The following is a 26,943-nucleotide window of genomic DNA, read 5'->3' on the forward strand; positions in this document are numbered from 1 at the left end:
GCCTGCAGGATCAGCTTTGTGTCCGAGAGACACAATTTAGAAGAGAAATTGGTACCAGCGTCTTGGTACCAGACGAATGGTAGAGCTGGGCGATTGTGTCTTTGTAGATAAAGCTCTCCCCTACAAGAGGACAGTTTTTCCCCACAGGGTTTATGAACAGTGGGGATGGGGACTGCCTGATGCTATTGTTTGCAAAAGAACGATGTTGTTGGTGTCTAAGTAATAATTCTGACAGACTGCCTGGGTGACAAATAGTGGGGTCGAAGTGTGCTAAACAGCTGCTCCTGGTTTATCGATGCAGAGCCACAGGTTTCACCACCCGCTCCGATATTGGCCCTGCCCGTGACGCCAATGACCCCGTGGATGATCGTCATGCTCCGCCGGGGAAGAGAACGGTTGGGGATCAAATGAAAAAGAACCAGACGGCGGATGATGACGATGAAGATTTGAACGACACCAATTACGATGAGGTGATGAGATTTTCATCATCCTGGAGATGTTTTTCCCCAAATTTTTTTCCCAGGAGTAGCTCCCTGCTCTCTTGCTATGAAATCCCGTCTTAGCTGAGGTTTCAAGGCCAAAATTTCCTGTTGTTTGCTAGCACCACTTCCTCTTTCTGTTTGTGTTTTTGGGGTTTTGTTTTGTTAAATTGAGACCTCGTTCTACCTAATGGCGTGGTGCTTGCAGGTTTATATCGAGGTGTTGGTCCACGTATTGTGGTTTAATTATCTATACAGAGCCCTGAGAGTTTTGGGTAGAGATCCATAAATAAAATATTAATTTAAGTACTTTGGGATGTATTTTGTATTCTCCTGCACAAATGAAATCTAAGCTCTTGTTCTATGACATAGCATCTTTATGGGGCCTGTGTTATCATTTCTGTTTAAATCCCACTTTGATTAATTAAATGTGTTATTCTTTGTGCTTGCTTTCGGTAGTCTAAAAAAAAAAAAGTGGTTAATAGAAGAAAATGGCCTTTCTATACTGGGATCTCACTTATTGCTTAATAGAAGTGATTTTGAAAGAGAAGCAATTTTGCTTTTGAAATGGTGTGGGAGAATAAATACCAGGGGTGGTAGAAGAAAGCTGCTTTTATTTAGGGATGTGTTAGTCTGATGCAATGTTGTTAGAAATAGCCTGCTTCTGCATTTTTGTTGTTCTGGATGGCTGTTGGCTGTAGCAGGAACATAGCAAGAGCTTTAAATTAAGGATACTGTGGGGTTTTTTTCTTTATTTCCTTCTTTTTTTTTTTTCCTCTTTCTCTCTCCAAATTCCTAGTTCAATGGATATGCTGGCAGCCTGTTCTCAAGTGGTCCCTATGAAAAGGATGACGAGGAAGCAGATGCTATTTATGCAGCTTTGGATAAGAGGATGGATGAACGCAGAAAAGAAAGAAGGTGGGATAAACTGCGACGCTGGCATGGGGTGTTTCCTAGTTAGATTGTGTTTCAGAGTTCTCCTCTGCCTCTTCCATTTTCCAGCTCAGATTCTGCCCTTGTCTTCTGGGTACATTTTCAGAGGCATATGCAGTTTTTATCAGTTTTAATGCTGTACCTTTGACGCTGTGGCTCCGAGTTTTAAGGATGAGAGCTCTTCTGCACGACTCGCTCTGAGAGTTGGTGTGGTTGAATTTCTTCACTGTAGTTAATTAAGACTTGCTGTAGTTCATTAAGACGATGTGGGGAGGTGCTGACCAATTTTGACGCATCACATACTGCACAGCACACTGGAAATGGTTAGAAGAGTCATGTAATGCGGGTCTCTTGTAAACTGGTGGGTGTTACTTGTTAAACTCACTACCTGGTCTACAGATAAGAGCAGGTTAAAGCCTGAAGTTCACTTGGAGATGCCTGTTACATCTACAATACACTACAATATAGTGTAGATACACTACAATAGATACACTACAATATTATCTGAATTGATAAGACATCTCTGTCATTATGTTGATAATCTAAGCTTGGAAAAAATGCTTTTTTTTAAATACCTTAGCTCCGATCAAAAAAAATTTTCTGTAATATCAACACTTTGTTTAAAGTTGTTACTTTGAGCATAACCTCAGTGCTCCTTTTCCTAAGGGAACAACGGGAAAAAGAAGAAATAGAAAAATACCGTATGGAACGACCCAAAATTCAGCAGCAGTTCTCAGACTTGAAAGTAAGGAAAAAAAAATATTATGTCTGAAATGTGACTTTTATTTTTATGACATCTGAGAGGTGAATTTATGTTCTGCATTTCTTTGCTCAGGTTTTGTGTGTTAGCAAACAAGCACTTAGTTATTCTCGAGATTAGAATTACTTTCTATCGGGAAAATAAGGAATATGAAGCTGGAAGTTATGGAAGATTGTCTTGTTTGGAAACTCTCAAGTACTGCAGTATAATTTTCAGGCAGCTGCAGAGTTAGAGGCAGGAGGATTGGTAGTGCAGGTTTAAAAGTGGTGACAGAATCTGCAATAAGTGAGAAAACAGTGTCTCGACTGGCAGTGGCCCTCAGAGCTGCATGTGGCTGGTGGAAGTGGGTGTCCATAAGCTGCTTTGTAGGGCTGTGGGGGAAACCAGCGATTCTGTCTGTCGAGCGTTTTTCTTGTGGATGCACAAGGTAGTGAAGTTTCTGCAAATTCTGATACCAGGCTTTTGTTTTGTGTCTTATTGCGACTTCACATCCGTTCTTGAGAAGGTGCTACACTTCTGTCTTTGAGGGATTGAAGTAGTTGAGCAGAATGTCCTCACTCTCAAGCTGCTTTTAAATAAAATATATTTTCAAAGCGATGGTTTAATGATCAGTAATAAAACACTCTGATGCCGACACTGAGATTAACCTGAATGTTTGTAGCACCGAGTTTAATAGCAAAATTGATTTGAAGTCTCAGTCTGGACTAAAACCAAATTCTAATAAAATGCATCTAATTCATTTGTACATTGGTATGGAAAAATTCTGACCTTTGACCTTTAAGTGCTTAATCTTGAATTCTTTCAAGAAAAAAAAAATTAAGGAATTAGAGCGGTTAAAAAGAACACATTTCTACAGCAAATAATGATGACAACTCCTGTTTGAACAGCGGAAGCTGGCAGAGGTCACGGAAGAAGAGTGGCTCAGTATTCCAGAAGTTGGTGATGCCAGGAACAAGCGTCAGAGAAATCCTCGTTACGAGAAGCTGACTCCTGTACCCGACAGCTTCTTTGCAAAGCATTTACAGTCGGGGGAGAATCACACCTCTGTGGACCCACGCCAGACGGTGAGTACCAGGCAAACCTGATGAAGATGTGATCTGTGTTTTATAATTAGAGACAAGGGTTAAACTGTGCATTTGTTAGTGGCATTTGGCGGGGAAAAAAAAAAAAAGATACTTGACCAAAAAACTTGGCATAGTCTGTGAGTCTGTCAAAGGAATTGCTGGATGTTCAACTCCCGTGCTCGCTGGAGTCTTTCAGTGGACAACCCGTTGCCGGAGAAAACTTGAGGACAGGCAGGGAGAACCTGGTTCGTGTGTTAAAAATGGAAGAAAGCGTTTCTCTTCCTTTTCTCTGGCTGTCAAATGGTGATAATGAGTTTTGGTGAGCATAACCAACATCCATTTCAGTGGTAACAATTGCAAAAATGGAACAGAAATGTTCAGTTTCACCTAATGCTTTGCCCAGTGCTGGAGCAATTGTGTTAAAAATATTTGCCTTGTTGTCGACTGAAAATTAAGTACTTTAGCTTGTTGCTGCATGGCTGCAGGCTGCTGTGGTCACGCAATCACAGGAGAAACTGGACCTGAATTGGCACCAGATGGCCATGGGACTTCTCTGTAGATATTCTTGTTTCAGTGTGCTACGTTTAGATGCTTGTGCTGAAATTTTTCACTTACTTTCTTGTTGATTATTTCACTGACTTGACTAAACTTACGTAATTACCTACAGATTTGCAAAGCCTGTATGAGAAATGTTTTGTGATTCAGGGAAGCCACGGTTTCAGAGATACTTGCAGGATTTTAGCATCTCTGCCCTGTAGCCACTGGAGAAGAGCAGATGAGGCAACAGCCTGAATCATCTTTGCGATCTCAGAAGAGATTTTAAGAATGTATTTCTCTCACTCTTGTTTTTAGCAATTTGGTGGATTGAATACACCATATCCAGGGGGCTTGAATACTCCGTACCCAGGAGGAATGACACCAGGCTTAATGACACCAGGGACAGGTGAATTGGATATGAGAAAGATTGGCCAAGCCAGGAACACCTTGATGGATATGAGGCTAAGCCAGGTAAGGGAGGATCTCTCATAGTTTTACCTGGTGGTGGTGTTTGCTGCTATTTAGGACCTGGTTTTAGAAAAGCCTTTCGTTCTCTTGACTGTTGGAGAGAAGAAATAGCTCGGCTGTGACTAGAAAGAATTTTGCATTCCTCCTTGCATTGCATACCCTTTGCACTAGTAGAATGTCCTTGGAAATAAGTTTTTCCCTGGAAGTGTTGGTCGTTATGGGAGAACAGAGTGCCTTGTTTTATCAGAGGTGAACTGCAGACAAACAGCACTGTAATTTAACTAAGGGAAGCATCTCCTATCCTGTGTAAGGATTCAGCACAAAATGCTGAAAAATACTTCTCTTAAATTATTACTGACTACTTTTTCGTTGATTTTTTTTTTTTTTTTTTTTCCCCATCTAGATCTGGTTTAAACTAAAAAGATGGGCTTTAGCTGGCAGGGCTGCAAGACCTTTTGGTGACTGAAAGCCAAGCTGCTTGCGTTCTGCATTTCCAGTGGTACTATGTTTTTAGCATTAAAGTCATGTAGTTTAGAAGTGGAAAAAAAGCTCATCTGCGAGACTTTGTTTTCCTCCTTCCTTTTTTATTTTAAGAGATAAGTGTCTAGGGTTGGTTTGGGTAGCAGCAGTGTCTTCTCCAGACTTTAGTGTGTGCAGGCAGACTGGGGGGCTCTGAATGGTCTTTTCAGTAGCGCTGACTTGACTTTCCCAGGTGTCGGACTCTGTGAGTGGACAGACTGTAGTGGACCCGAAAGGATATTTGACAGACTTGAATTCAATGATTCCCACGCATGGAGGAGATATCAAGTAAGTTTCAGAAGGATTAACTGATTTATCCTCTTAGTAATGGCTGTGATCCTGCATATAAATGCAAATCTGTCTGAGCAGGTGGCTTCTGGCTAACACTTAATCTGTAAAAGATGCTAGGTGAGGTTTTGAGGCTGAATTCTTTTAACATGAGATCTGATATAGTCTTTCAACTGATGTATTTAGCATCTGACCTAGATGCATCAATTGTGGGGATTGTTTCTATTTGATCCCTGGGCTAACGTGCCAGAGTGATGGCAGTGTGTGGCTGCCTGCCAGCCAGGAAATAACCTGGTTAGTTGGACCTGTGTACTGCTAATTTAGGCTTGATTGATGACCTCTGAAATCCTCTTCAACCTGAAGTTTGACACCTGTTTCATGAAGAGTTGCCATTTAGGTCAAAGTCACATGTGCAAATGTTGATGTTAAATCAATGCTTGTGCTTAGCAGCTCCCAGCTGCAAGTGCCCAGCTGTAATTCCTAAGAATCTTACTTAAATACTTAACTGGTTTTCACTGTGATCTTGCTGTGTTAGTGTATGTTTGTAAGCTTGTTTGGTAGTATATAACTTGGGTCACCAGTATGGAAACGCTTGAGGTCACAGTCACTGAGCATCTGAGCGTGGCTGCAAAAAACCGACTGTAAAGCACTTACTGATTCAGGAGAATTGTTTGGTAGCAGGCAGGAAAGTTTTCAGCATGTCTTTCCTCCTCCAGTGATATCAAGAAAGCCCGTTTGCTCCTGAAATCTGTACGAGAGACCAATCCTCATCATCCGCCAGCCTGGATAGCGTCAGCCCGACTGGAGGAGGTCACTGGCAAACTCCAAGTGGCTCGAAACCTCATCATGAAGGGAACGGAGATGTGCCCCAAGGTCAGAACTGCTTTGCTTCCCTGCTGATCCTTGCAGGACAGTAGGAAAAGGTTGTGCTGACCAGCGGCAGCATCTGTTAAGCTTGTATCGGGCTACGCCTGATCCAGCTTCACTACCTGCAGTATTAAAAGAACAGATATTTAGCTAGAAGCTCTAATTTTAAATTCTTGGTTTATGTAAAGGAAGATCGTTTCTCTTTCCTGACAGAGTGAAGATGTTTGGTTAGAAGCTGCTCGGCTTCAGCCTGGGGATACAGCCAAGGCTGTTGTGGCCCAAGCTGTCCGCCACCTTCCGCAGTCCGTCCGAATCTACATCAGAGCAGCGGAGCTGGAGACGGATATCCGTGCGAAGAAACGCGTCCTTAGGAAAGGTGAGAGCTTCTGCAGGGCTGGGGAGCAAAGTCTGAGCCCCCCTCTGGAACATTGTAAGTCGTTCAAGATGTGTCCATGAGTTTAAGTGCTTTTTTTGGCATCCTTGGCGAGGATATGGTTGTGAATGTGTGCCTTAATGGTGGGACGTGCTGCTGCCGAGTCAGAGAGTTGTTGATGTATTTGTAAAACATCCTTCAACAAAAAGTTTCTGAGCAATTGCAAAATGACATTTCACTTACCAAAGCCAATTCCAACTTGATCAAAGTTAGATGAATAGGTAAAAGCCATTAAAAATTTATGCTTGAAGGTGAAAAGAGTGTTTTAACTGTCACCTTGTGATACATTTTGGAAAAGATACCGGGGTTTGTGTTTGAGTTCCGACGTGTCTGTAACCCATTAGAGACCCAAGTGATTCCTGGTGGAGGAGTTTTAGAGGCCTTGGGGTTGATTTACTGTAGCAAGTTCTGTGTTCTTGGCAAACAGCTTCTCTCTGTGGTGCTTACCTAATGCACTTGGAGGTTTTCCTCTTTGTTTGGAAAAGACAGTAATTCCACAAATGATGTCTGTAACAGCAGTTTGTTGTCTTTTTGTGAACCCAGGTCTTACTCGCAGGTTCGTAGTATTAATTCTTTGATTACTTTAAGTTACTGTGCCTGTATCAGTAGAGATTAGGTCCTTCGTGGCTATTGTATCAATTACACCTCCTGACTTTAGACAGGGAAAAGGGTCTGGCTTTAATACATTTACTAAATCACTAAGAAACAGTCTGTGGCATTGAATGGCTTGGCTTCAAAGGAAATTAATTGCCTCCTACCTCTTCTTACTGCATGTAAAATTGCACATCTCTGGTGAAATGACCTCTTACTGCGTATGGATGAAAGGCACTTAAAGGTTCCTGGGTTTGAAGTTGTAAGACTTCAGATATTAACTATTCAGTAGGGTTTTTTTATTTTCATTAGCTAAACAGCGTGGCGTGCTGTGAAGCGTCACTCCTGCGACACTGTTCTTGAGAAGGACACGCAGTAAGAGGTGCTGAACAGAAAAACACTTTTACCTGAGCACAAATAGATTTCTGAGTGCAGCTCGGGTAGGAGAGCATCTTGTGTGAAAGCAGTGACTTAAGCATTAAGTCCTGAGTTTTGCTTTAAACAGAAAGAACCAAATCTTGCTTCGGTTTTTGGAACCACCTACCTGATCTCTGATACAAAGCTGTTAGTGGAATGGAATGTGGTTTATCATTCTCTTTCCAATTTCTGCCTGTTCACAGCTTCACAGTGCTCCTCTGCTACCTAGGGAACATCAGTAACATGATGCTTGAAGCTGTTTGTATATACAGCCTTAAGATAAGTGGCAGTTTAACTCGTTATTTCTCCTGAAATAAGTCTTGACTGTGAGGGAAGGTCACTGAAGTGTGTTCCTTCATAAAGTGTTTCTCTCATCTGTTGGCTGTGTGTGTTCCTACCAGCCAGCAGAACCTTGGGAGTTTTTAAGGCCTCTCTGACTGGAGAGCCAGCAAGCTGAGTGTTTAAATTACACCTGGAGGTGTAAAAATCGAATGCTCTGTCTATGAAAACATGTTCTGTCCTGCTGAGTGATGCTCTCAGCTCTTGCAAGCTGATATTAGCCACTTAAAATGCTTCAGAAAAATCTCCTGCAGCTGCAGACTCGAGGAGAGATGGTTAATGCCCAAACCCCTCCGTGCGTTGCAACTTGGAAGTGCTCTGGGTATTGCTGTAGGGCTGGGGCGTGCTCTGAAGTTGAGGCTCAGCAGTGTGCCTCTGCCTTTGCAGGAATGCTGAAAGGGCAGCCTTGCCTAGAAGCCCAGCTGGGTTCAAAGTAGGTTTAGATGCCTCTTCCCACCCGTTTCTGTGGTCCTGCAGTCATGCTGGCTTTATTGAAGAGGGGTGTGCTCTGTCCTATAGCACGTTTGTGTGCAATCAGCATGGAAGCAATGAAACTCCTGCTGTAACGCAGCTAATAGGAGTGATCTGTGGTGTAAGTTGTAGTGACAAAAGGCTAAAAAAACCCCCATTGTTTCTCAATGTATCTTTAAGATAGAAGCTTGTGAAGAGACAAGCAGAGAAAAGTTGTTGTGTAGACTTGAATGTTTCAGACAGCACATCTAGAACAATCTGCAGAGAATGCAGGTTCTACCAGCAGTAACCAACTCTTGCACAAGATTAAGGAAGCCTCAGAGACTCTTAATTAGATGGAGCCCATATTGGATTGCTGGAAGAACTCTACAGATTCAGTGGCTTAGGGTGTTGCTGTCAGTAATAGCTTTAAGCTTTTATGTATCTTCCTGGTTTATTTTTGCATAGCAGGCCAGTAACTTTTTGGGAAGCTAAACTGGGATCCGTTAAGCTGTTGGGAGATGCCTGAGGGAAAAGTAAATTGTGAAGGGACAGTTTCAACATCTAAGGAACGAGGCTGTGTTACTGGTTCATAGCGAAGATGCTCCTTTTTTATAAAGGGAGGGCCAGCATGGTTAGGCTACCCAGTTCTGGAGATCCTACAAAAGTTCATTTGCTGAGGCTGGAGGCTTTGCTCAGCTAGGTGTTTTACTGAGGAGGTTGCAATTACAGCTTGTACAAGGAAAAAGCTCTTGGCTCTCCAAAACCTGTTTCCAGTTAAAATTAAGTTTTTTTTAGTTTCTGATTTTTAAGTTCTCATTGTTGAAGCAAGAACTAAGACAAGTACAGTTCCCTCCCTTCTTTCTTTCAGGAAATTTCATTTGTAATAGGACAAAGCCTTTAACGTATCATCTTTAAAAAATGCAGTTCTCTTTGGTAAGCTCCTTTGTCATGATTGACATAATTGTTTTGCCTCTCCAGCCCTTGAGCATGTTCCAAATTCGGTGCGTTTGTGGAAGGCAGCTGTGGAGTTAGAAGAACCTGAGGATGCCAGGATCATGCTGAGTCGGGCTGTGGAGTGCTGTCCGACTAGCGTTGAAGTAAGTTTTTAAAAAAGTAAAACAAAGTAAAATAAAGCAACCCCTTACCACTTCAGGTTGGCAGCAGAGCTTTGAAAAGAAAAAGCAGAGTGAGTGTAGTGTGAGGTTTCTACCACGCGCTTTACGCCGCAGTGAGAAGGATGTGATGAGTAGTGGACTGTGCTTTTTTTTTTTTCCTCCAGAGTTAATTGTCTGGTGGTCATTATATGCCTCATTTTCCTGTGTAATTGTTATGTTCGTTATGGCAGTGTACTGCTGTGCCTGCTGTAGCCAATTAGCCGTGTTCGCCTTTATGCTTAGTGCCTCGGCAATTGTGAAAACAAGCATACGTACAATCTGGGGAATCTAAAACAAAGTTCCTCGTGTCTGGAATGCTGAACCAGAGCGTAACATTCTGCTGTTTAAAAGGTGACGTGGACAGAAAATATGAGCGCAGCAAACAGAGGTGGCATCTTGATTAGGACTGAGCTTTAAGGACAGCAGTAGATTCTGTTCCTACTATTTCTCCGTTGGTATTCTGCAGCTTGCTTGTACTGCTGGAGGACAATTGCCAACCAGTAGCAAACGGCATAAAGCTGCTTATCTCTTTGGGCCAGCCCTGCAGTACGGCAGCCTTGTCATCTCCTTGTTCTAATCTAAAAATCTGCTGTTGCTCCACAGCTGTGGCTTGCGCTGGCGAGGCTGGAGACATATGAGAATGCTCGTAAAGTCCTTAACAAAGCCCGTGAGAATATTCCGACGGATCGTCACATCTGGATTACTGCTGCCAAACTGGAGGAAGCCAATGGAAACACCCAGATGGTGGAGAAAATCATCGACAGAGCCATCACGTCTCTGAGGGCTAACGGTGTGGAAATCAACAGGGAGCAGTGGATACAGGTATTGGCTTGGTCTGGGTTAGAGACCCAGATGAACTCTTCAGGTTCTGATTTGAAGGCTGTTGATGCAAGATATTGTAGGGTAATTTTGCCCTAGACTTAGCGGTGGAGATTCCCGTGAAGACACAAGAGGTGAGACTAAAAAAAGCTGAGTAGGGTCAAGGCCACAAGTGATTACACCGGGGTAACAACTGCGTGTGCTGAGCTGAGGAATGTCTGGTTTACTTCTGTCTTGGAAAGTAACCAGCTTCAAGTTGAAGCAGCTGCTGCCTTAAGCAGGACAGAGGCTTTAAGCCTCCAGTGCAGGATTTATGTGTTTTTTTGCACATGTCTCTTTTGGCTTAAAAGGTATCTGTTTACCAAAGGAGTCTTTGTCAGAAGTCAATTGAAATACTGCATATGCAGCAGGCAGGAAATCCTCTGTTAGTTCTTTATTGGCTCCTAGTCCTGAGGCTGTGCGAAGTGCTCACAGCTGACACGTGGAACCCTGTTGTACTGTGACGTTTAGAAAACACGACCTCTGGGCAGGTTCATTCCAGAACATCCCATTTTTGATCTTCTGTACTAGAAAATTTGCAAAAAGTTGTGGAGGCTTCTAGTGTTTTGATCACACTCAAAAGCTGTGCTGCTTGAGTTTCTTGAGACGCTTCAGAGACTGTTGCCACCTAAATGGCTTCATGTTCAGGTCGAGAGAATCTCTTTCCTCCTCAACATGCTGTCCTTTGTTTAAGCATAAGTCTTTAAACCAGTTTGCTACTAAAATCACTTACAGTGAGTCAAGGCAGCAAAAATCTTCTTGGCATGCTGCCTAAAAGAGTATTGATAATGAACAAAGTATTTAATGTTAAATGGATATCCTTGTTAACATCTAAAGAGAATTACAACTTTCTTTACAGCGGTAAAACAATTAAAGGTTAACTTCAACTTCTGTTAAAAAAAAACCCCAACACCTCAGCCTCTGCATTGCTGTGTTCTCGAGTTCCTTTTCGGTACTACAGCTGTTCCATTTCTGTTATCTGATCACTGGTCTTTTTAACAAGTTTAAGCAAGACGTGCTTGGCTTTCTGAAAGCTTTGTATGTCAGAAAACTCCACTTTTCCATACGTGCTGTGGTGAGAGCGCCTTCACATCTTTAACTTCACAGTGGTTGAGGTCTATTCATTCAAATTCAGTTATTGCTTAGCCCTTATTGAGACTTAAGAATCAAAGCTGAAAGAAGGTCAGTAGTTTTGATGTTACAATTTTTCCTTCTCAAATTCTTGCATTTTTTTTTATTGACCAGGTCCCTGCTCAGCCTGGCCCAGGGCAGGTCAGTGGAGCTGTAAGAGGAGACTTTTCCGGCTGGAAAGGTCACGCGCTGTCACACTTACTCCTTTCCAGTGGATGCAGTTGATGTGCTCTGTTCCTTAACCAACTTCTGATTGATTCTGTGTGCAACTATAGCACCTTCCTTGTGGGTGTGGGCTCGCTAGTGTGTGTCACGATATGTTTTGAGGAATAAGATATTTTTAATGCGGCAGTGACCCACAGTGTCTCTGTGTTTGAACATGAGTTGCTGGCCTCTTGTGCTGAGTTCTCAAAATGAGCAGGGCTTTACTCTGGTTTCTAGGATGCTGAGGAATGTGATAAAGCTGGAAGTGTGGCCACATGCCAGGCCATCATGCGAGCTGTGATTGGGATTGGGATCGAGGAGGAAGATCGGAAACATACCTGGATGGAAGACGCAGACAGTGTATGTCCAGCTCTGATGCTGATTTTTCTTGGTTTGGGTTTTATTTTAATTGGGGGAAATTGAGCTGGAGCCTGAGAAATGACATTTTTTTATCAATGAAAGGGGAGGTGATTCCCCAACGCCTGCCTGTGTTTGGGCAGTCTGTCTCTTGTAGGATTATTGTATTGTAGAGGTTTTTTTAGATGTGAATTTTTATTAAGCGAAAAGTTGGTATTGTGATAGATTGTTTGCTGGGTTTGGTGTGTTGTGGTTGTTTTTCTTTTTTTTTTCCTGTGTGTGGGACATCAACAGAGATTGAGGGTCTGGTTAAAGGAACTGGGAGTTGTTTCAAGGCGTAAACGTTGTAGCTCAGGAGTTAATGCAAGACTGGATGGGGGTGTGGGTAAAAGTTTTACCAGGCTTTCTTTGCTTTAGGGGAGTAGCTTGAGCATGCATTAAAAACTAAATTGTATTTCAGCATGAGAAGCGTCCACTTCGCTGGCCTTGAATTGGACTTTCTGCAGTAAGAGGACGTATGCTGTGGTGCTTACAGTTTTGCCTGTTAAAAAAAAAAAAAGGGAAATAAGAGAGCCTTTACAATGCCTTACTAATGTTTCAAGCTGGCCTGTGTGTGTCAGTCCCACTGAAAGGCCAGTGATACTTGGGCTCTGATAGACAGATGCTTGAAAATTTCCTCCCTGCTTCCTTTTAAAAAGCTGATAATAACTGTTCTGTTACATATATAAAGCCCCAATTCATGTATTACTGAGTTATTGAGTTCTGTGTTGAATTATGCATGTGTAATTCGTTCTTGCACTTGATTTCAATGCAACCCTAAACTGACGTAGTTCTGATCTGTTTTTCCTTAGTGTGTGGCTCACAATGCTCTGGAGTGTGCCCGAGCAATTTATGCTTATGCCTTGCAAGTTTTCCCCAGCAAGAAGAGCGTGTGGCTGCGAGCTGCCTACTTTGAAAAGAACCATGGAACGAGGTAGGTGTGCTGCATAATCCTTGGGTGGAGGGTTCATCCTTGCTGCAGGGTGAGGGACTGGGGAAAGAAGAAAAGCTGCAAGATGATCCCTGAAGTGGTGTGTGGCACGTGCAGAGTTAATTCAGCTGGTGGAAACTCACTGGTGTTGCTTGCAGGTCTGACCTTTGTTATTTCTGTGGTCAGAACATCTTTGTTTTTTATGAAGTAAAAAATTTTTCGGCGATGGGGATTACTTAGTTAAAATAGCTATGAATAGGCAAGGTAGGGACAGTTGTCTTTGAGAAGGCTTTTCTAGAAAAAAAAAATTGGGAATATAAATCAACTAAAAATACAGCATGTGTTTAATTTTCATAGATAAACTACTTCATTGCTGAAGTTGTCCAAGCATCCCTGGCACTTTCTGATTAAACACCCTGTGAGTGTGAATTAATTCACGTTGTGAATTAAGATTGGTGTTATACTGTCACAGCTCAGGCCTCGCTTTAAGTTTATCCATAAAGCTTTACACATCTGGAACTTACAGCCCAAAGTTTAGAATAAAACAATCCATGCAGCAGACAATTTATGCGTGTGGAATCATTCCTGTTAAAGCCAACAGGACTGTAGTGTGGAAGTGACTGTAGATGCTGAGTTCTGCCTCATTCAAGCCTGCTGTTTTTATTTAACAAGTATATGTCTGCTTTTGATGTTGTTTTCCCATGTTTCCCAGTGGTGGCTGGTTTTTCAGCCCCTTATTCTACCTGAAAAGTGTATTTTCCAGAGGAGAAAAATAATTTCAATAAGATCAAGCCAGCTTCATCTAATAATTCTGAAAAACTTCCTGTCTCAGTTTCTACTAAGGTTTGTTAAGAATGGCTCTTTCCAAGACAAATGAGCTGTTTGTGTGCAGGGTCTTTCCGCAGAGGCTATCAAACAAAGGTGTCTGAACAATGAGCCGTTTGTGGAGTGCTGATTTCAGAACCCTTGTGAAAAAAAGACCTCACCCTTTCCTTGTTATGAAACAACTTATCAAGGTTTACAACGTTGGACTTTGCAACAATATTTATAACATTGAGTGATAGTGGAAATGGTGTGTGAGAGCTCGCCTTTGGCAGGATTTCGAGTGATTGTAACTTGCTCTTTCTTGCCTCAGAGAATCCTTGGAGGCTCTTCTGCAGAGAGCTGTGGCTCACTGCCCCAAAGCAGAAGTGCTCTGGCTCATGGGAGCCAAATCGAAGTGGCTGGCAGGAGATGTGCCAGCAGCCAGAAGCATTTTGGCCCTGGCTTTCCAGGTGGGTATATTACACTTGTGTGATGTGTTAAGTATGACTGGTAAAGAATAGAGAGAAGGCTTTTTCTGTCAACGCCTTATTCCTGCTGCCTTTCAAAATGATGGGGGCTTCCGTTGTTCTTTGATTGTTTTCCGTGGCAAAATGTTCTGAGCGCACAAACCATTAATTTTACTGCTATGGCTCCCACCAACCCCAGTCAGGGATCAGAATCCCCTTGGGTTTGAGTCATTTGTCTCCTCAGTAAAAAGGGTGGTGGTCTGCCCTGGTCAGTGAGGTTACTGCATGCCTTATGGCTGGGACCAAACCCACTAAGCGGCTGCGAAACAAAGGGAATTGTCTGCTGAACACTGAAAGAAAAATGGGTGGAATGGTACAGTTCTAACTCTGGGATTGAGACTTAAAAGGTAAGAGTTAGCAAAACCAAATGACAGGTCCTAAGATGGAAGGTAAAAGATATTTATTTCCTAAATTTATTCTTGGTGCTTTTTGTTACCATCCTGAAGACTTCTTGACATGGTTGCCACTGAAATGGCTTTTACTGGAGGAGTGTTCACAGACCTCAACTGGGAATTTTTTTGCTCAGGGATAATAAAATGAGGGTCTTACTGTGGCAAACCCCATGATCTTTTCAGTATTTAAACTGGAAGTTCAGAAGATCAAGCATTAATGCTTTTCAACAATTGAGAAGCATCCAGCTTCTAAACTGACATACATCTTTGTATTGTGCGTCTGTTTTGGAGAATTTCTATAAACTTCAAAGGTCAAAGAAGATTGGGAGGAGCTTGAACTGAAAAAAATCCTAGTGTGGATTGACAAAGCTCTGATTTCAATTTTAATCTGGATCAAACGAAGGATTAAATCTGCTGTTGATTCACTGTATGCATTTGTCTGTCATTTTATGTTCTTGCAGGCCAACCCCAACAGCGAGGAGATCTGGCTGGCTGCCGTGAAGCTCGAGTCAGAAAACAATGAATATGAAAGAGCGAGGAGGCTGCTGGCAAAAGCTCGCAGCAGTGCCCCCACTGCAAGGGTAAGGATGTGTGAAGGGTGGAGAGGCTGAGACCTCTCTGGGCCACAGGGGAGTTGAGTCGGAAGGAGAAGTTCCCTTCAGTTCTGCGGCCTTAGGGATTGACCAGATGGCTCCCTGCCATCGCCTTTTGCAGGCATGTGGCCGCTTTGCTGCAGCGCTCCTCCAGCGAATTGCGACACAGAATCGTGGCATGATGGGAAAAAAAAAGGCTAAGATCAAGTGAAGGGTTTCAGTGTTTTTGTACAAATGGCAAAAGTCAGGAAATTCCCAGTTTACAGCTGTTTGTATAATGTTCGTGTTGCATAAAAGTATCTCTTGGAATAAAGAGAGAAAATACTTTCACAGAAGACTCACTTATGCTTGTGGTGCTAAAGACAGCTCTGAGTGTTTGTTGTTTAAAGTTACACTCTTGTGTTTATCTCTAGAGTTACTTCTGGTATGATAAACTTTGTCAATTTTCAGCTGTTCATACAGAAGCATTGTAACTTGTCCCAAAGTAAAAGAAGAATTGGTTTGGTGCCTGTCCCCTGTTGTCCTACTCCCCAATTTGTGCTTCATCCTAGATCTTTTATGCTGTCCTCTTCTTTTGTCAGTCAGGGAGCTTCTCTCCAGCTGGCAGCTGAGGCTGAAGCTCTGCTCTCAGGCTTAATGCCTCTCTTGTGAAGTCATGGTGGGGGGAGTTTGGGAATGGGAAGACAGGAATCAGGGTTTTGAATCAGCCTTTGGTCTGTAATGTATTTCTCATAGCTGTAACTTCTATGCGTAACTAAAAGAAAGGCATTTGGGGGCAGAAGAGCCTAGGGAGCAGTTTGCAATTAGCAGGACAACAGTTGGAACTTGAAGGCATAAGTAAGAATAGGTGGTCTTGGTCGCTGGGATCTAAGGAGATCAGATTGTGCTGATGAAGCCGGCTCAAATTTGTTAATTGGTTGTGCTCCTAAAGCTGTGCTCTTTGTACAAATATTATACAAATGTCAACTCTATGCTAATAGGTAATGTATAAGTTGATCACGCTGTTCCAACTCCTTTAATACTTGCATTTGCTTTTCTCATTGTTATCTGTTTCCACTATTTAACCCTGGTATTTATTTTATTATTTTACTTCAAACCGTAGCTAATCAATAACATTCTGATGGATGTATGAAAGTGGGAACCCACCGCGTTGACGGGACTAATGTTTTTTTCAGTGGCTGCTAGTGATAAACAGCTCTGGTTCGCCCTCAGGTCTTCATGAAGTCTGTGAAGTTAGAATGGGTGCTTGGGAACATTGCTGCAGCCCAGGAGCTTTGTGAGGAAGCCCTGAAGCACTACGAGGACTTCCCCAAACTGTGGATGATGAAAGGACAAATCGAGGAACAAAAGGAGCTGGTAGAGAAAGCGCGGGAGGCTTATAATCAAGGGGTAAGATTTATGTTATTGCAAGTTTGCTTTGTGCTTCTGGCATGGAGAGATTCTGTCTTTGAATCAAAATGGAGAGGGCTCTGTCCCAGACTGAAGAGATGGTTTCTGTTCTCTCTGTCATTGGTTAAAACAGTAACAAAACAAAAAATAGGACATGGAAATAAGCAGCAAGCACTTCTCTTACCCTAGTATCCATGTGCAAAATTAATTTTCTGGCTTGAGAGTTTGCTTTATTCTTGACTCCTCACTGGTAGGAGAAAAATTATTGTCCAATAATTCTTCAAGACCTGTAAAGGCTGAAAGCAGAAGTTGTAAAAGAAAAGCCTCCTAACAAGTTCTTAAATACACACTGTACGAGGAGGTGGCCTACAGAGCACTGGTGGCTCTTAAATGGTAATTCAGCGGGTACAAATGCTTCTGAAGCTCCTCAGCCTTGAAAGGAATATGGGGGCAGGTTTCTGCCAGTGTATCCCAACGGCTTCCTGGGGTCCAAAGGCACTCCTGTTCCTGCAGGCCCTGTTGCTGTGCTGTGGGTACGTGCAAGAGCCCTCTGTTTGCACGTGGAGCACAAGCTGCAGATGTATTATTAAGGGAGGGGTAGTCTTTCTCTTGCTGCTCAGTCATAGTTGGTGTACCCGACTGATTGGGATGGAGGAGAAACTTGATTTCTGTACTGCTGTAAGACTGACTAGGAGAAATTTGAGTGATATAATCAACTTTGTCTCTCTTTTAAACTCTCCAGGAGGATGTAGGGAGGGGATTTGTTTTCTATAGGGGTTATAAGATAATTTTTTTTTCAAATCTACATATTACCATGTGTTTGTTTTTTTTTTTTTAAACAGTTGAAAAAGTGCCCCCATTCCATACCCCTGTGGCTTTTGCTGTCCAGGCTGGAGGAGAAAGTGGGGCAGTTGACTAGAGCAAGAGCCATCTTGGAAAAGTCTCGCCTAAAGAATCCAAAGAATCCAGATCTCTGGTGAGTTGTGTGAGATCAACTCAATTTGGGCTACAGAGCCAATGAATTCTTCGGGTCAGATATTTTACGTTGTTTTAGCCATTTGAGCCTGGAATTTATGACCATGCCCATCCTAGAGTGTTTTCTGGGCTAAGAACTCTTCCTGAATACCAGAGATGCTTTGGTGATCCTAATTAGTGTGTAGCTTCTCTAGGGAGCTGGGGACTAGTTATTTCTTTACTGATGGTTGTAGTGCACAGAGTATGAAGCCCCAGGGATCTTTCATTTCTGCTACAGTCCCTTTTTCAGAGTGTTTTTGATCTAGGCCATTATAGAATAAAGGTCATGTTTATTTTTAGATGGAGAGGAATGGGAGGATGTCAGCTACCTACACACATTCAGAATGTGGGCAGATATTTGCAATTTCCAGTGACCTTCCTGTGACTTGCTGTTTGTTTCTGCATAGAGAATAGGTTGTCATAAATATCATCACTGAGTCTTTCTTACCAGGTTGGAGTCTGTGCGATTAGAGTACAGAGCTGGGCTAAAGAACATTGCAAACACCCTGATGGCCAAGGCATTGCAAGAATGTCCCAATTCAGGTGAGCTGGATCTCAGTTTTATCTTAAACACAGTTGTTTTGCCCAGTTGATAAAGGCACATCTTTTCCCAAGACATCCTTTCTGGCCAGGTCTCAAAATGCTGTGTTTTGGAGAGGTGTCAGTCATCCTTCTGCAAATGAAACGTTGAGGGTCTTTGTGAATAATCCCAGTTGCTTTGTGCTGTCTCTCACCAGAGAGGTCATGGATTGGTGTTGGTGCTGTTTTGCTGCAGTATCCAAGATATTACTGGGTCTGTGGTCCACAGTTTGTTTCCTGGGAAAGCATCTTGGTTATGAGGAGCTTCTCTCTGAAGCTTTTAGAAGTCTGCCAAGGTTGCAAATTGAAGAAAGACTCAAGTGTTTGTAGTTAGGAAGTTCAGTGGAAAAGAAATGGGTTTTTCCCTGTCTCAGAGTACAGCTGGCTGTAGGAGATTTGCCTGCGCTGGTTGCGCTACTAATTCCCTGCTTAATAACTTGTGCTGGCAGCAGATATCAATCACAGTCGATTAGGGGATCACGGACTATAAAAGTTTAGTCCTGGGTTTTGATTATTTTAACTCATTTAAGAAGAGGCAGATGGTTTATAATGTGAGTCAATTGGTTCTAACCAGCAGTGGAAGCATTCACCTCGTGGGATGGGAGGAGAAAGTGCATAATTCTTCCCTATTTTTTGGCAGAATTGTGGAAAGACTTAATTAATTAAACATGTTGACATTTTCGGAGAGAAGATGTCACGTAACTACAAAGCGTAGTAGTTGACTACAAGCCTTGTTAGCTCACCTTCAGGCTAGGTTTTGAAAGGTGTTTAACTGGCAGCTGCTAAAGACCCAGTGAAATAATTGGAAATTAAGTGACTCGTTGCAAGGTGCTCGCTGTGTGAGTGGGTCAACAGAGCAATACCACCCAAATCCCACTTTGTTTTGTGAGTGACCTAATACTTAATGAGTATTTGCCACCACCGCCTTTTTTTACAGAATCTGCCTGTTGCTATGGAAATGGGCAGCAGGATCTCAGGTTTTGCTTAAATAAAATAGCTTCTGACTATCTTTAAAACTCTACAAGCCAGAATAAAAGCCTGCAAGGAATTAGTTTGTTGGACACCTACAGTTGTGTAAACCAGAGACTTGGGTCCATCGATTGCTAAACTGCTTTCTGGTTGCTTATGGCTGATGTAGGCAGGCTGCACAAGGTTAAATTGAAATACAGTGGGGTTTGTGTCCTCAACAGGCCTGAAAGAGGCCTGAAAAATGTGCCTTGACCCTGTATATAAAGAGCAAGAAGAGTTCTGCTCCGGTCTGTCACTGCAGCCATCAAAGCTTGTGTATATTCCCGTGGTGTGGTTTATGGGAAGCGAGAGCACTTTGAGTGAGTCCTGGCAGACAGGAGCTTTCAGGCTTTGAAGTGATCAGCAGGTATGGTTGGCTGACATCAGAAACTGAAGATTTCATGCTCCTCTGAGCATATTTCCTTTCTCACTTTTGGCAGCGAAAGGAACTAGGGATTAAACCCGGCTTTCCTGGACCTGCCCTGTCCTTCATCATATGTGTGGAGAGCCAGCATCAATAAGACCGTGGTGTTCTCTGGCACCCTTGAAACTGCTTCCAAACAGTGTCTGGTGCCCCTTCTGGGACTTATTCTGCCCCTGCAGTTTCCTGCTCAGACAAATGGGTATCTTTCACTTTTGAAATGCTGAGCTGCCCTCCCCTCTTCCACTGCCTGCACGAGCTCTGGCTTAGCACAGGGAGCGCTGAAGCTGCAGCAGGGTTGTGCTGCAGAGATGTTCAGAACTGAAGGTCCAGCGTGGTGCAAGCGATAGCTAAAAATTCAGAGTACTGAATGAAGTATCTGTGCAGAAAGAGTGGTCTGGGGTGAGGTTGGGGCATGGAAATCAGAAATATCAAAATATTGTACCAGCACTGGTGTGGCCAGCAGGGCCAGGGAAGGGATCTGAGCCCTGGGCTCGGCACTGGGGAGGCCGCCCCTCGATTCCTGGGTTCAGTTTTAGGCCCCTCATCCCAAAAAGGCCATTGAGTGACTCAAGCGTGGGCAGAGAAGGGCAACGGAGCTGGGGCAGGGTCTGGAGCACAGCTCTGCTGGGGAGCGGCTGGGGGAACTGGGGGGGTTCAGTCTGGAGAAGAGGAGGCTGAGGGGAGACCTCCTGGCCCTCGGCAACTCCCTGCCAGGAGGGGGCAGAGAGGGGGGATGAGTCTCTGGAGCCAAGGCCCCAGCGCCAGGCCCCGAGGGAATGGCCTCAAGCTGCCCAGGGCAGGGTCAGGCTGGCTCTGAGGAAGGATTTCTGTGCAGAAGGGGCTGTTGGGCGTTGGAATGGGCTGCCCAGGGCAGGGGGGAGTCCCCGGGATCCCTGGGGGGGTTGAAGAGTCGGGCTGAGCCAGCGCTGAGGGATCTGGGGGAGTTGGGAACGGTCAGGGGGAGGGTCGTGGTTGGGCTGGAGGAGCTTCGAAGGCTTTTCCAACTGTGATGGTTCTGTGAAAATCACCAGGGAGGGGGCAGTAACACTGCTTGTGTTGGAGACCACTGGCCTGGCGACAGGATGGGGAGGGTTAATCTCAGAAATAACACTAAACAATCTTCCTACTTGACTTCATTAAGGAATCCTGTGGTCAGAGGCGATTTTCCTTGAAGCGCGACCGCAACGAAAGACCAAGAGCGTGGATGCTCTCAAGAAGTGTGAACATGACCCACACGTCCTGCTGGCTGTAGCCAAGTGAGTTCCTGTGCTTGATGTATTAAAACCACCCGTTTCTGTGTGTGGCTGGATCCATGATGAAACACTGCGCTCGAGCACGGCCATGTGATTCTGGCTGCAGCAGCCCTAATAAGCCCCAAAGCAAGTCACAGCTCTCAAGCTGTCTCCTAGTAACGGTGCAGTTCTCTCCCTTGATTCCAAGCAGGGGATGTCAACCTGCCCTCGAGCTCTTCGGATGGGGCTGGGGCTGTGGCACAGGCAGCAATTCGGTCACACAGAGCCCTTCTCCAGTGCTGAGTATTGACACTCTGACAATTGCCCTTTCTGTCCCTTAAAAGGGATTTTGGTGTGCTTTCAGATGAACTAGGCTTAATTAATAAGTTTTGTAGGTTATGTTTTATGTATTTGTGAAACTAGGGATGATTTTTGCTGGGTATTTTTCAATTTATATTTGGCTGACTGTGTATTCTTCATTGTTTCTATCGTAGACCTATCAGACTTTTTTTTTTTTAATCCTGAGCTAAATTCTGTGCAGTTCTCTTCTCCCCTCCTGAATTTCTGCAGTGTCAGTTTTATTCAGCTGTGGCCCTTCCTGGAACACAGACTATCAGTCATACTGTAGTTTGCTTCTCTGAAACGGGAAGATAATCTACTAAGAATTGTTGTCCTGTCTAGATACAGTTTTGAGGTTTCCTGTGATGAAAAGCCACCGTTAGAATTGACTCACGCCACGTCCTTTCTGATCTGATGGGTGAGCGACTCTACAGCAGTCGTGATTGGGACAAACTTTTTTCCTTTGTGAATACCAGAAGAGGTTAACGCGGGAAGCATTTTGCCCAAACAGTTGCCCAATTCTTTCACAACTCTTTTTTATAAGCCAAAGAAAACTGTAGGATACACTCCAGTGACTGCAACACTGGGTTCTGCCAGATAATGACAGCTGACTTGTTCAGCTCTAGCAGCAAGTGAGAGAAATGTTAACTTTTGCTTTATGGAAACTGCTTCCAGGCCCCTTCTGGTGCAACCTCAGACAGTTTAGCAGCTAATCCCAACACAAACAGCTTCCACCTTCCATCACGACTTGCATGTAGGTACAGTAATACCATAGCGTCACACAGATGTGAAACACTTTTGTTAAACGTGTTGCTGAAAATGGCCACTACTTGCAGGTGTTGAGCCTCTGCTATCGTTGTTCGTGTTCTTTTAAATCACAGTTTATTTAACATGGAACAATCAAGGGTATTATAGGGCTTAAAAACAATCACATAAGCTGTATAATTTTATGACTGGCTAAGCTCTTTATGAGGGATGGCTGTCTCATTTGATAAAGACCTTACTAGCTCAGATGAACTCTTTAATGCAAAGGAGTGAAACCAAGAGACTATTGACTCAGCTGGTTAATTACTGGGGAGAAATTTCAGAATTCACAAGTACCTTTTTGAAATGGCAGCAGGTTGGGCTGGGTGCCAGGCTGGGATTTGAGCGCGGAAGCTTATGTGCTCGCTTTTCCCCGTAAAGTGGAGCTGACAGGGGGGCTCTGCTCCACTTAGAGCACGCCTCATGGATGAGAACGTGTGACCACACGCAGCCATGGCTCCAGGAAGGTGCTGCAGTTTTCAGCTTTTGGAAGTTATTGAATTGTTACGTGCTAAAATCGACTCGAAATATTAAGAAATTGGAGGAGGGGGAAATAGATGTAGGCATACGCTCCTGTCTCTTTCTACACCAAATCTAGAACAGCAAAATTAAGCAATCGAGTTAGCGATTGAGCTCGGAGTAACACTTCCCTTCTCAGGGCTGTCTGTCTCCTCCTGGGGCTAAGTAACCCGCTTCGCTGCGGGGAGAGCAAAGAGGAATGTTCTTTTGGTCCTCGTATCTCGTCCCTTCCCAGGGGAAGTCAGCAGATGCCTACAAAATCTGCTGTTTCTTTCTTGGGAGAGCAAAGAATTGAAATATCTGTAGAGCCTTCAAGGTGGAGTGCTTTCAGATTGGCATGTTCCTCTAAAGAGGCTGTTTGTCGTCTGGCTCTTGCTTTTCTCAACAGGCTGTTCTGGAGCGAGCGGAAAATAACCAAGGCCAGAGAATGGTTCCACCGAACCGTGAAGATAGACTCCGACTTGGGGGATGCCTGGGCTTTCTTTTACAAATTTGAGCTCCAGCATGGCACGGAGGTGAGTGTGTGCCTGGGAACAGGGGGCTGGGGAAGGCAGCTGTCGGTTACCAGCTCCCGGGGATTGCTGTGGCGCTGGGCTGAGCGCGCTGCCGCCGCCTGTGTGGCTCACATGAGGCTGTAGCTGTCACGCCTGGTCATGAATGAGCATGAACAGGCCTGTGTGGTGCTTTTGAAAAGGCTCTGCCATTAGCTGAGCTGTCTTTCAGGCTGCTTTGCTGTCCGCAGTCATGCTAGTTCGTGCAAAAATCTATGAAATCAATCTTCCCTCTGTGAAACGCAAGAGTTCCCATAGATTTTTCTGTAATTGCGATGCTGGGTTTGTGTAACTCGTCCCGTTTCTTCACAAGTGTCAAGTACAGGTTGCACATGAACTTGGCCGGAGGAACAGTCTGTTCTAATCTCTTATGGTAGTTTTTACTGCCTGATATTACTGAAATGATGGGAGTGTTTATCTTCTGACTTCAGAGAGACCTCTCACTTGACATCTCGTGCAGGTGGTAATGCAAAGGAAGTTTCTGCTGCAGTTTCTCTGGTGCAGACAAAACTCCCTTGACTCTAATTTGGCCAGTTTGTGCAGCAAGGCAGAAAAGTTGCTGCCTCTGTGTTTTGACTCAGGCTTCTATACTGCCTTTAAAAAAAAAAAACAAACCCCAAAAAACCCACTAAAAAAGCCCCCACTATAAGCTTTGGAAGAGTATTTGAATCAGGGAGGGAATTGTTAAAATTTTGGCTCTGTGCTGGAAAAATACAGGGCATTAAGAGACTTGCTGCAAACTGTTGTTTCTCCTTCTTATAGGAACAACAAGAAGAGGTGAGGAAGCGCTGTGAGAATGCTGAACCTCGCCACGGAGAGCTCTGGTGTGATGTCTCCAAGGACATAGAGAATTGGCAGAAAAAGATCGGAGAGATTCTCATGCTTGTAGCAGCCAAGCTTAAAAATACCTTCTAGAGTACACTGGCTCCAGCTGCCTTAGTCGTCTCTGTAGGACTTGTCTGCTTTTACCTGCTTTCAGTGCATTTGTCCTTCCTGGTGGCACAGATTTTGGAGGACAGGAGATCAGGGGTGATGTGAAAGATCTTTCTTCCTAAAAAGAAAAGCTGCTTCCCTCTCTTCCCAGTGGTAGTGCCCTGGGCTCACACGGTGTGGGCATCCCCTCCTGCAGCACACCTGAACGTCACCGCTGGCGTCCTCTTGAACGGGGGAGCGGTCGTGTGAGGCTCCCTTGGCCTTTTCAGTTTGATGCCTGAATGCACCCCCTCCCTGTAAATACAAGCTTTAACTAGTATTTGTATGGATTCTGGCGTTTAGCAGTTCCTCTGGTTTCTTCCCCAGCATGCGTTGCCATCCCATCCTGCCCCCTTCGTGCAGTTTCTGTAGTGTTTGGCCCATCTGATGCTGGTTCCTTGTCAGCAGATCTGGTTTGTTGCTGTTTGAATACACTGAATGTCCTTGAAGGAGGCGTGTGGAGTTCTGGAGGACCAGCAGCCTAGGGGAAGAGCTGGGCTGTCCTCTTTTTGTGGGTTGGTTTGTTTTTTGTTTTTTGTTTTTCAGTCTTATTTGCCACAAGCCTGGCTTAGTTTGGTCTCCTCTGTTGGCAAGCTGCAGCACAGCTCGGAAGTGTTCCTCAAACCTGAGCGGATGGAGCATTCTGTGAAATTCAAGAGTGTATTTTTAGAGCCCTTTTCCCTCAATTTTTAAATGTATATAGTAAAACCTTATTCTTTTAGGTGTCGGATTTCATTAAGCACAGTGGTATTTTTAAAGTAACAAGGCAAAACCCAGCAATTCCTGAAGGGCCATCTGAAGGAACGACCTTTGCTTAGAGGCGTTGAGAGACTTTTACAGTGGCGTCTGCTTTTGCTTGGGATGTTTGGGATGACTCTCTTCAAATGGAAAAAAAGCAAATTCATGAGAGGAAAAGCTCTGTGTTTGGGACCCTTTATAAACTGTCTTCAATCTTCTACCCTTGTCATCTCTCTTGTTTTCAGCCCCAAATCCTCACTTTTGTGTGATCGTTGAATGGAAAGCTGTAATGTCTTACACATTAGGTTGTAGCAGAAGTTATCCAGGTCTGTGTATGTGCATTATATAATGTATTAAGTTAGAGGAGAAAACCCTTTATCACTTGTTTGGGCAATAGGTATAAAATACAGCTTGTTTTCTTGTTTTCTTTGAATGTGGTCTTGCCCTTTGACTGACTGGGAAGAGTGGGTCTGATAGCAGAAACCTTTAAACTTATCAGGGTCCCACCACTCCAGGAACATCTCTGCCAGCGGTGGTTACACTGAGCTGGCTGCAGCCTTTTGCCAAAAAGGATGAGAAGCTGGTCTTAACACCGAAGTAGAAACGGTTGGTCTTGAAGCAAAAGCCTGTTTTTCTTTGGGTTTGTAACGGAAACTCTTGTGCTTTCTCTTGAATAGCTGGTGAAAGCGTGTGAAGCCGCGTTTGCATTAGGAGGGTGTAGATCACGGATGTCCTGTGGAGTTGTAGTTTCCCAAAGGTGAGTGAGAGGTGCTGGGAGTTGAGAGACTCTTGCTCGGGGGTTTCACGCCATCGCTGGTGTCCTTCCTGTATCTGGGCTCATGCGGAGGGAGGAGAGTTGGGGGAGGAGGAGGAGACATCACTCTTGTGAAAAGGAGCGGGTAGACGTGTGGGAAGGGAGCACGGCTGGACAAGGATTTGAAGCCTGAGCCAGAAACTGCAGGAGAGAGAAAAAAATGTTGAAACATAGCTTTCAGCCCGTGCTGTCCTTCTCGCATGGCTCTTGCTCTTCCTCTGTGGGATCTTGTGGAAGTGCTGGGACACAGCGCCTGCGTCCCACTCCTTGGGGAAGGGAACCTGCTGGTTTGGGTGCTGTGGCACTTCCCAGCGTAGGAATTGCTGGGGGCCAGCGGTACATCGACCCCTGTGCCCTGCAGTGCTCTCGCCTGGTGACGGGGGAGTTGAGGTGCCATAGGAACCGCGGTGGGGTGGCTTTTCTTTCTGGAGAAACTCCCAAGTGTTTGCAGCATCTCCCTGGAGCCAGGTGTGTGTGCCCAGTGCCCGGCATCCCTGCGCCTCGCCTGCCCCTCGCTCGGGTGGCAGCGCCACATCCCTGAAGGATTTGTTGGGAAAGGAGCCCTGGGATTGAGACAACGCACAGGAAGGACTTGCTGGAGAAGAATTTCCTCATTGTGGGTGGTGAGAGGAGAGATTGTTCCCCAGAGATGTGCTGGGCTGCGTCCTCGCACCCCCAAGCTCCCTTTGCCACCAGCTCTGCCTCTCCCCCTGACCAGGGGGTTACATTCTTTGCTTTTGGGATTATTATTTTTTTTTTCTTTAGATAAAAAGGATCATCAATCTCGGAGCCTTTTAAAGTTTGTAGATGTCTTTGTGTTGTCAAATGGATTATGGCACCTACAAATTTTAACTATATATAGAACTCCATAAAGAAGTTATATGGGCCCTGTCCCCAGCGGTATGTTGTATATGCTGTGGTTCCCACTTCGCATGCAGGAATTTTCTTCCTAAACCGAGGAGAGCAGGCTTATTCAACCATTTCTTTTTACCTCTTACAAAACACACGTGCTCCGCTCCTTAGTAGAGCATTCTTGCTGCCAGTTCGTTATTTTTATTTTTTTTTTTCCCCGTCCAAAAGCAACTGAAGTGGAGTCGAAGCCCTTTTCCATGCCGATGCGCGGATGTTGGTTGGAGGTGGCTTTGTGCTCGGGGGTGTTTTAGGGGTCTTGCTCAGGACAGTCCCTTCTGCTGGCTGGGCCTCCGGGCTGGCAGCGTGTGTGAGCGTTAACAGAAATCAAAACTCGGCCTGGCCTGCGTCCCTGAGCTCCCACCCACCTTTTGCAGCACGGAATGCAGCCCCGTGCCCTGCTGCAGCATCGCTTTGGCTCTCCGGGCTGGGGGCTGTGTCGGGCCCTTCGGGGCTCCCTCCAGCCACGACTGAGCGCCGGGAGCAGGACCCTCATCCTCTGGGGACCCCTCC

The 26,943-nt window shown here is 44.6% G+C and overlaps 2 protein-coding genes across 2 annotated transcripts in view; both read left to right on the forward strand.

Annotated features, from left to right (window-relative positions):
• The first annotated feature begins 298 nt into the window (after window positions 1-298).
• PRPF6 (pre-mRNA processing factor 6) lies at window positions 299-25,137 on the forward strand. The gene is made up of 20 exons (XM_026862181.1): window positions 299-470; window positions 1,279-1,397; window positions 2,079-2,157; window positions 3,060-3,236; window positions 4,089-4,244; window positions 4,954-5,048; window positions 5,765-5,921; window positions 6,129-6,291; window positions 9,127-9,245; window positions 9,906-10,124; window positions 11,733-11,855; window positions 12,704-12,825; window positions 13,958-14,096; window positions 15,007-15,126; window positions 16,351-16,527; window positions 17,370-17,503; window positions 17,993-18,084; window positions 20,694-20,808; window positions 22,835-22,961; window positions 23,760-25,137. The coding sequence occupies exons 1-20, from the start codon at window positions 408-410 to the stop codon at window positions 23,910-23,912; spliced, it is 2,649 nt and encodes an 882-aa protein (XP_026717982.1). The 5' UTR covers window positions 299-407; the 3' UTR covers window positions 23,913-25,137.
• Window positions 25,138-25,417: 280 nt separating this feature from the next.
• C20H20orf204 (chromosome 20 C20orf204 homolog) overlaps window positions 25,418-26,943 on the forward strand; it is a 3,496-nt gene continuing 1,970 nt past the window's right edge. The window contains exon 1 of the mRNA XM_026862294.1: window positions 25,418-25,464. The gene's annotated coding sequence lies outside the window, so the exon portion shown is untranslated. The remainder of the gene's footprint in view (window positions 25,465-26,943) is intronic.

The sequence above is a fragment of the Athene cunicularia genome (assembly GCF_003259725.1).
Source record: "Athene cunicularia isolate RWA chromosome 20 unlocalized genomic scaffold, athCun1 chr20_part1, whole genome shotgun sequence".
NCBI classification, from domain to species: Eukaryota; Metazoa; Chordata; class Aves; order Strigiformes; family Strigidae; genus Athene; species Athene cunicularia.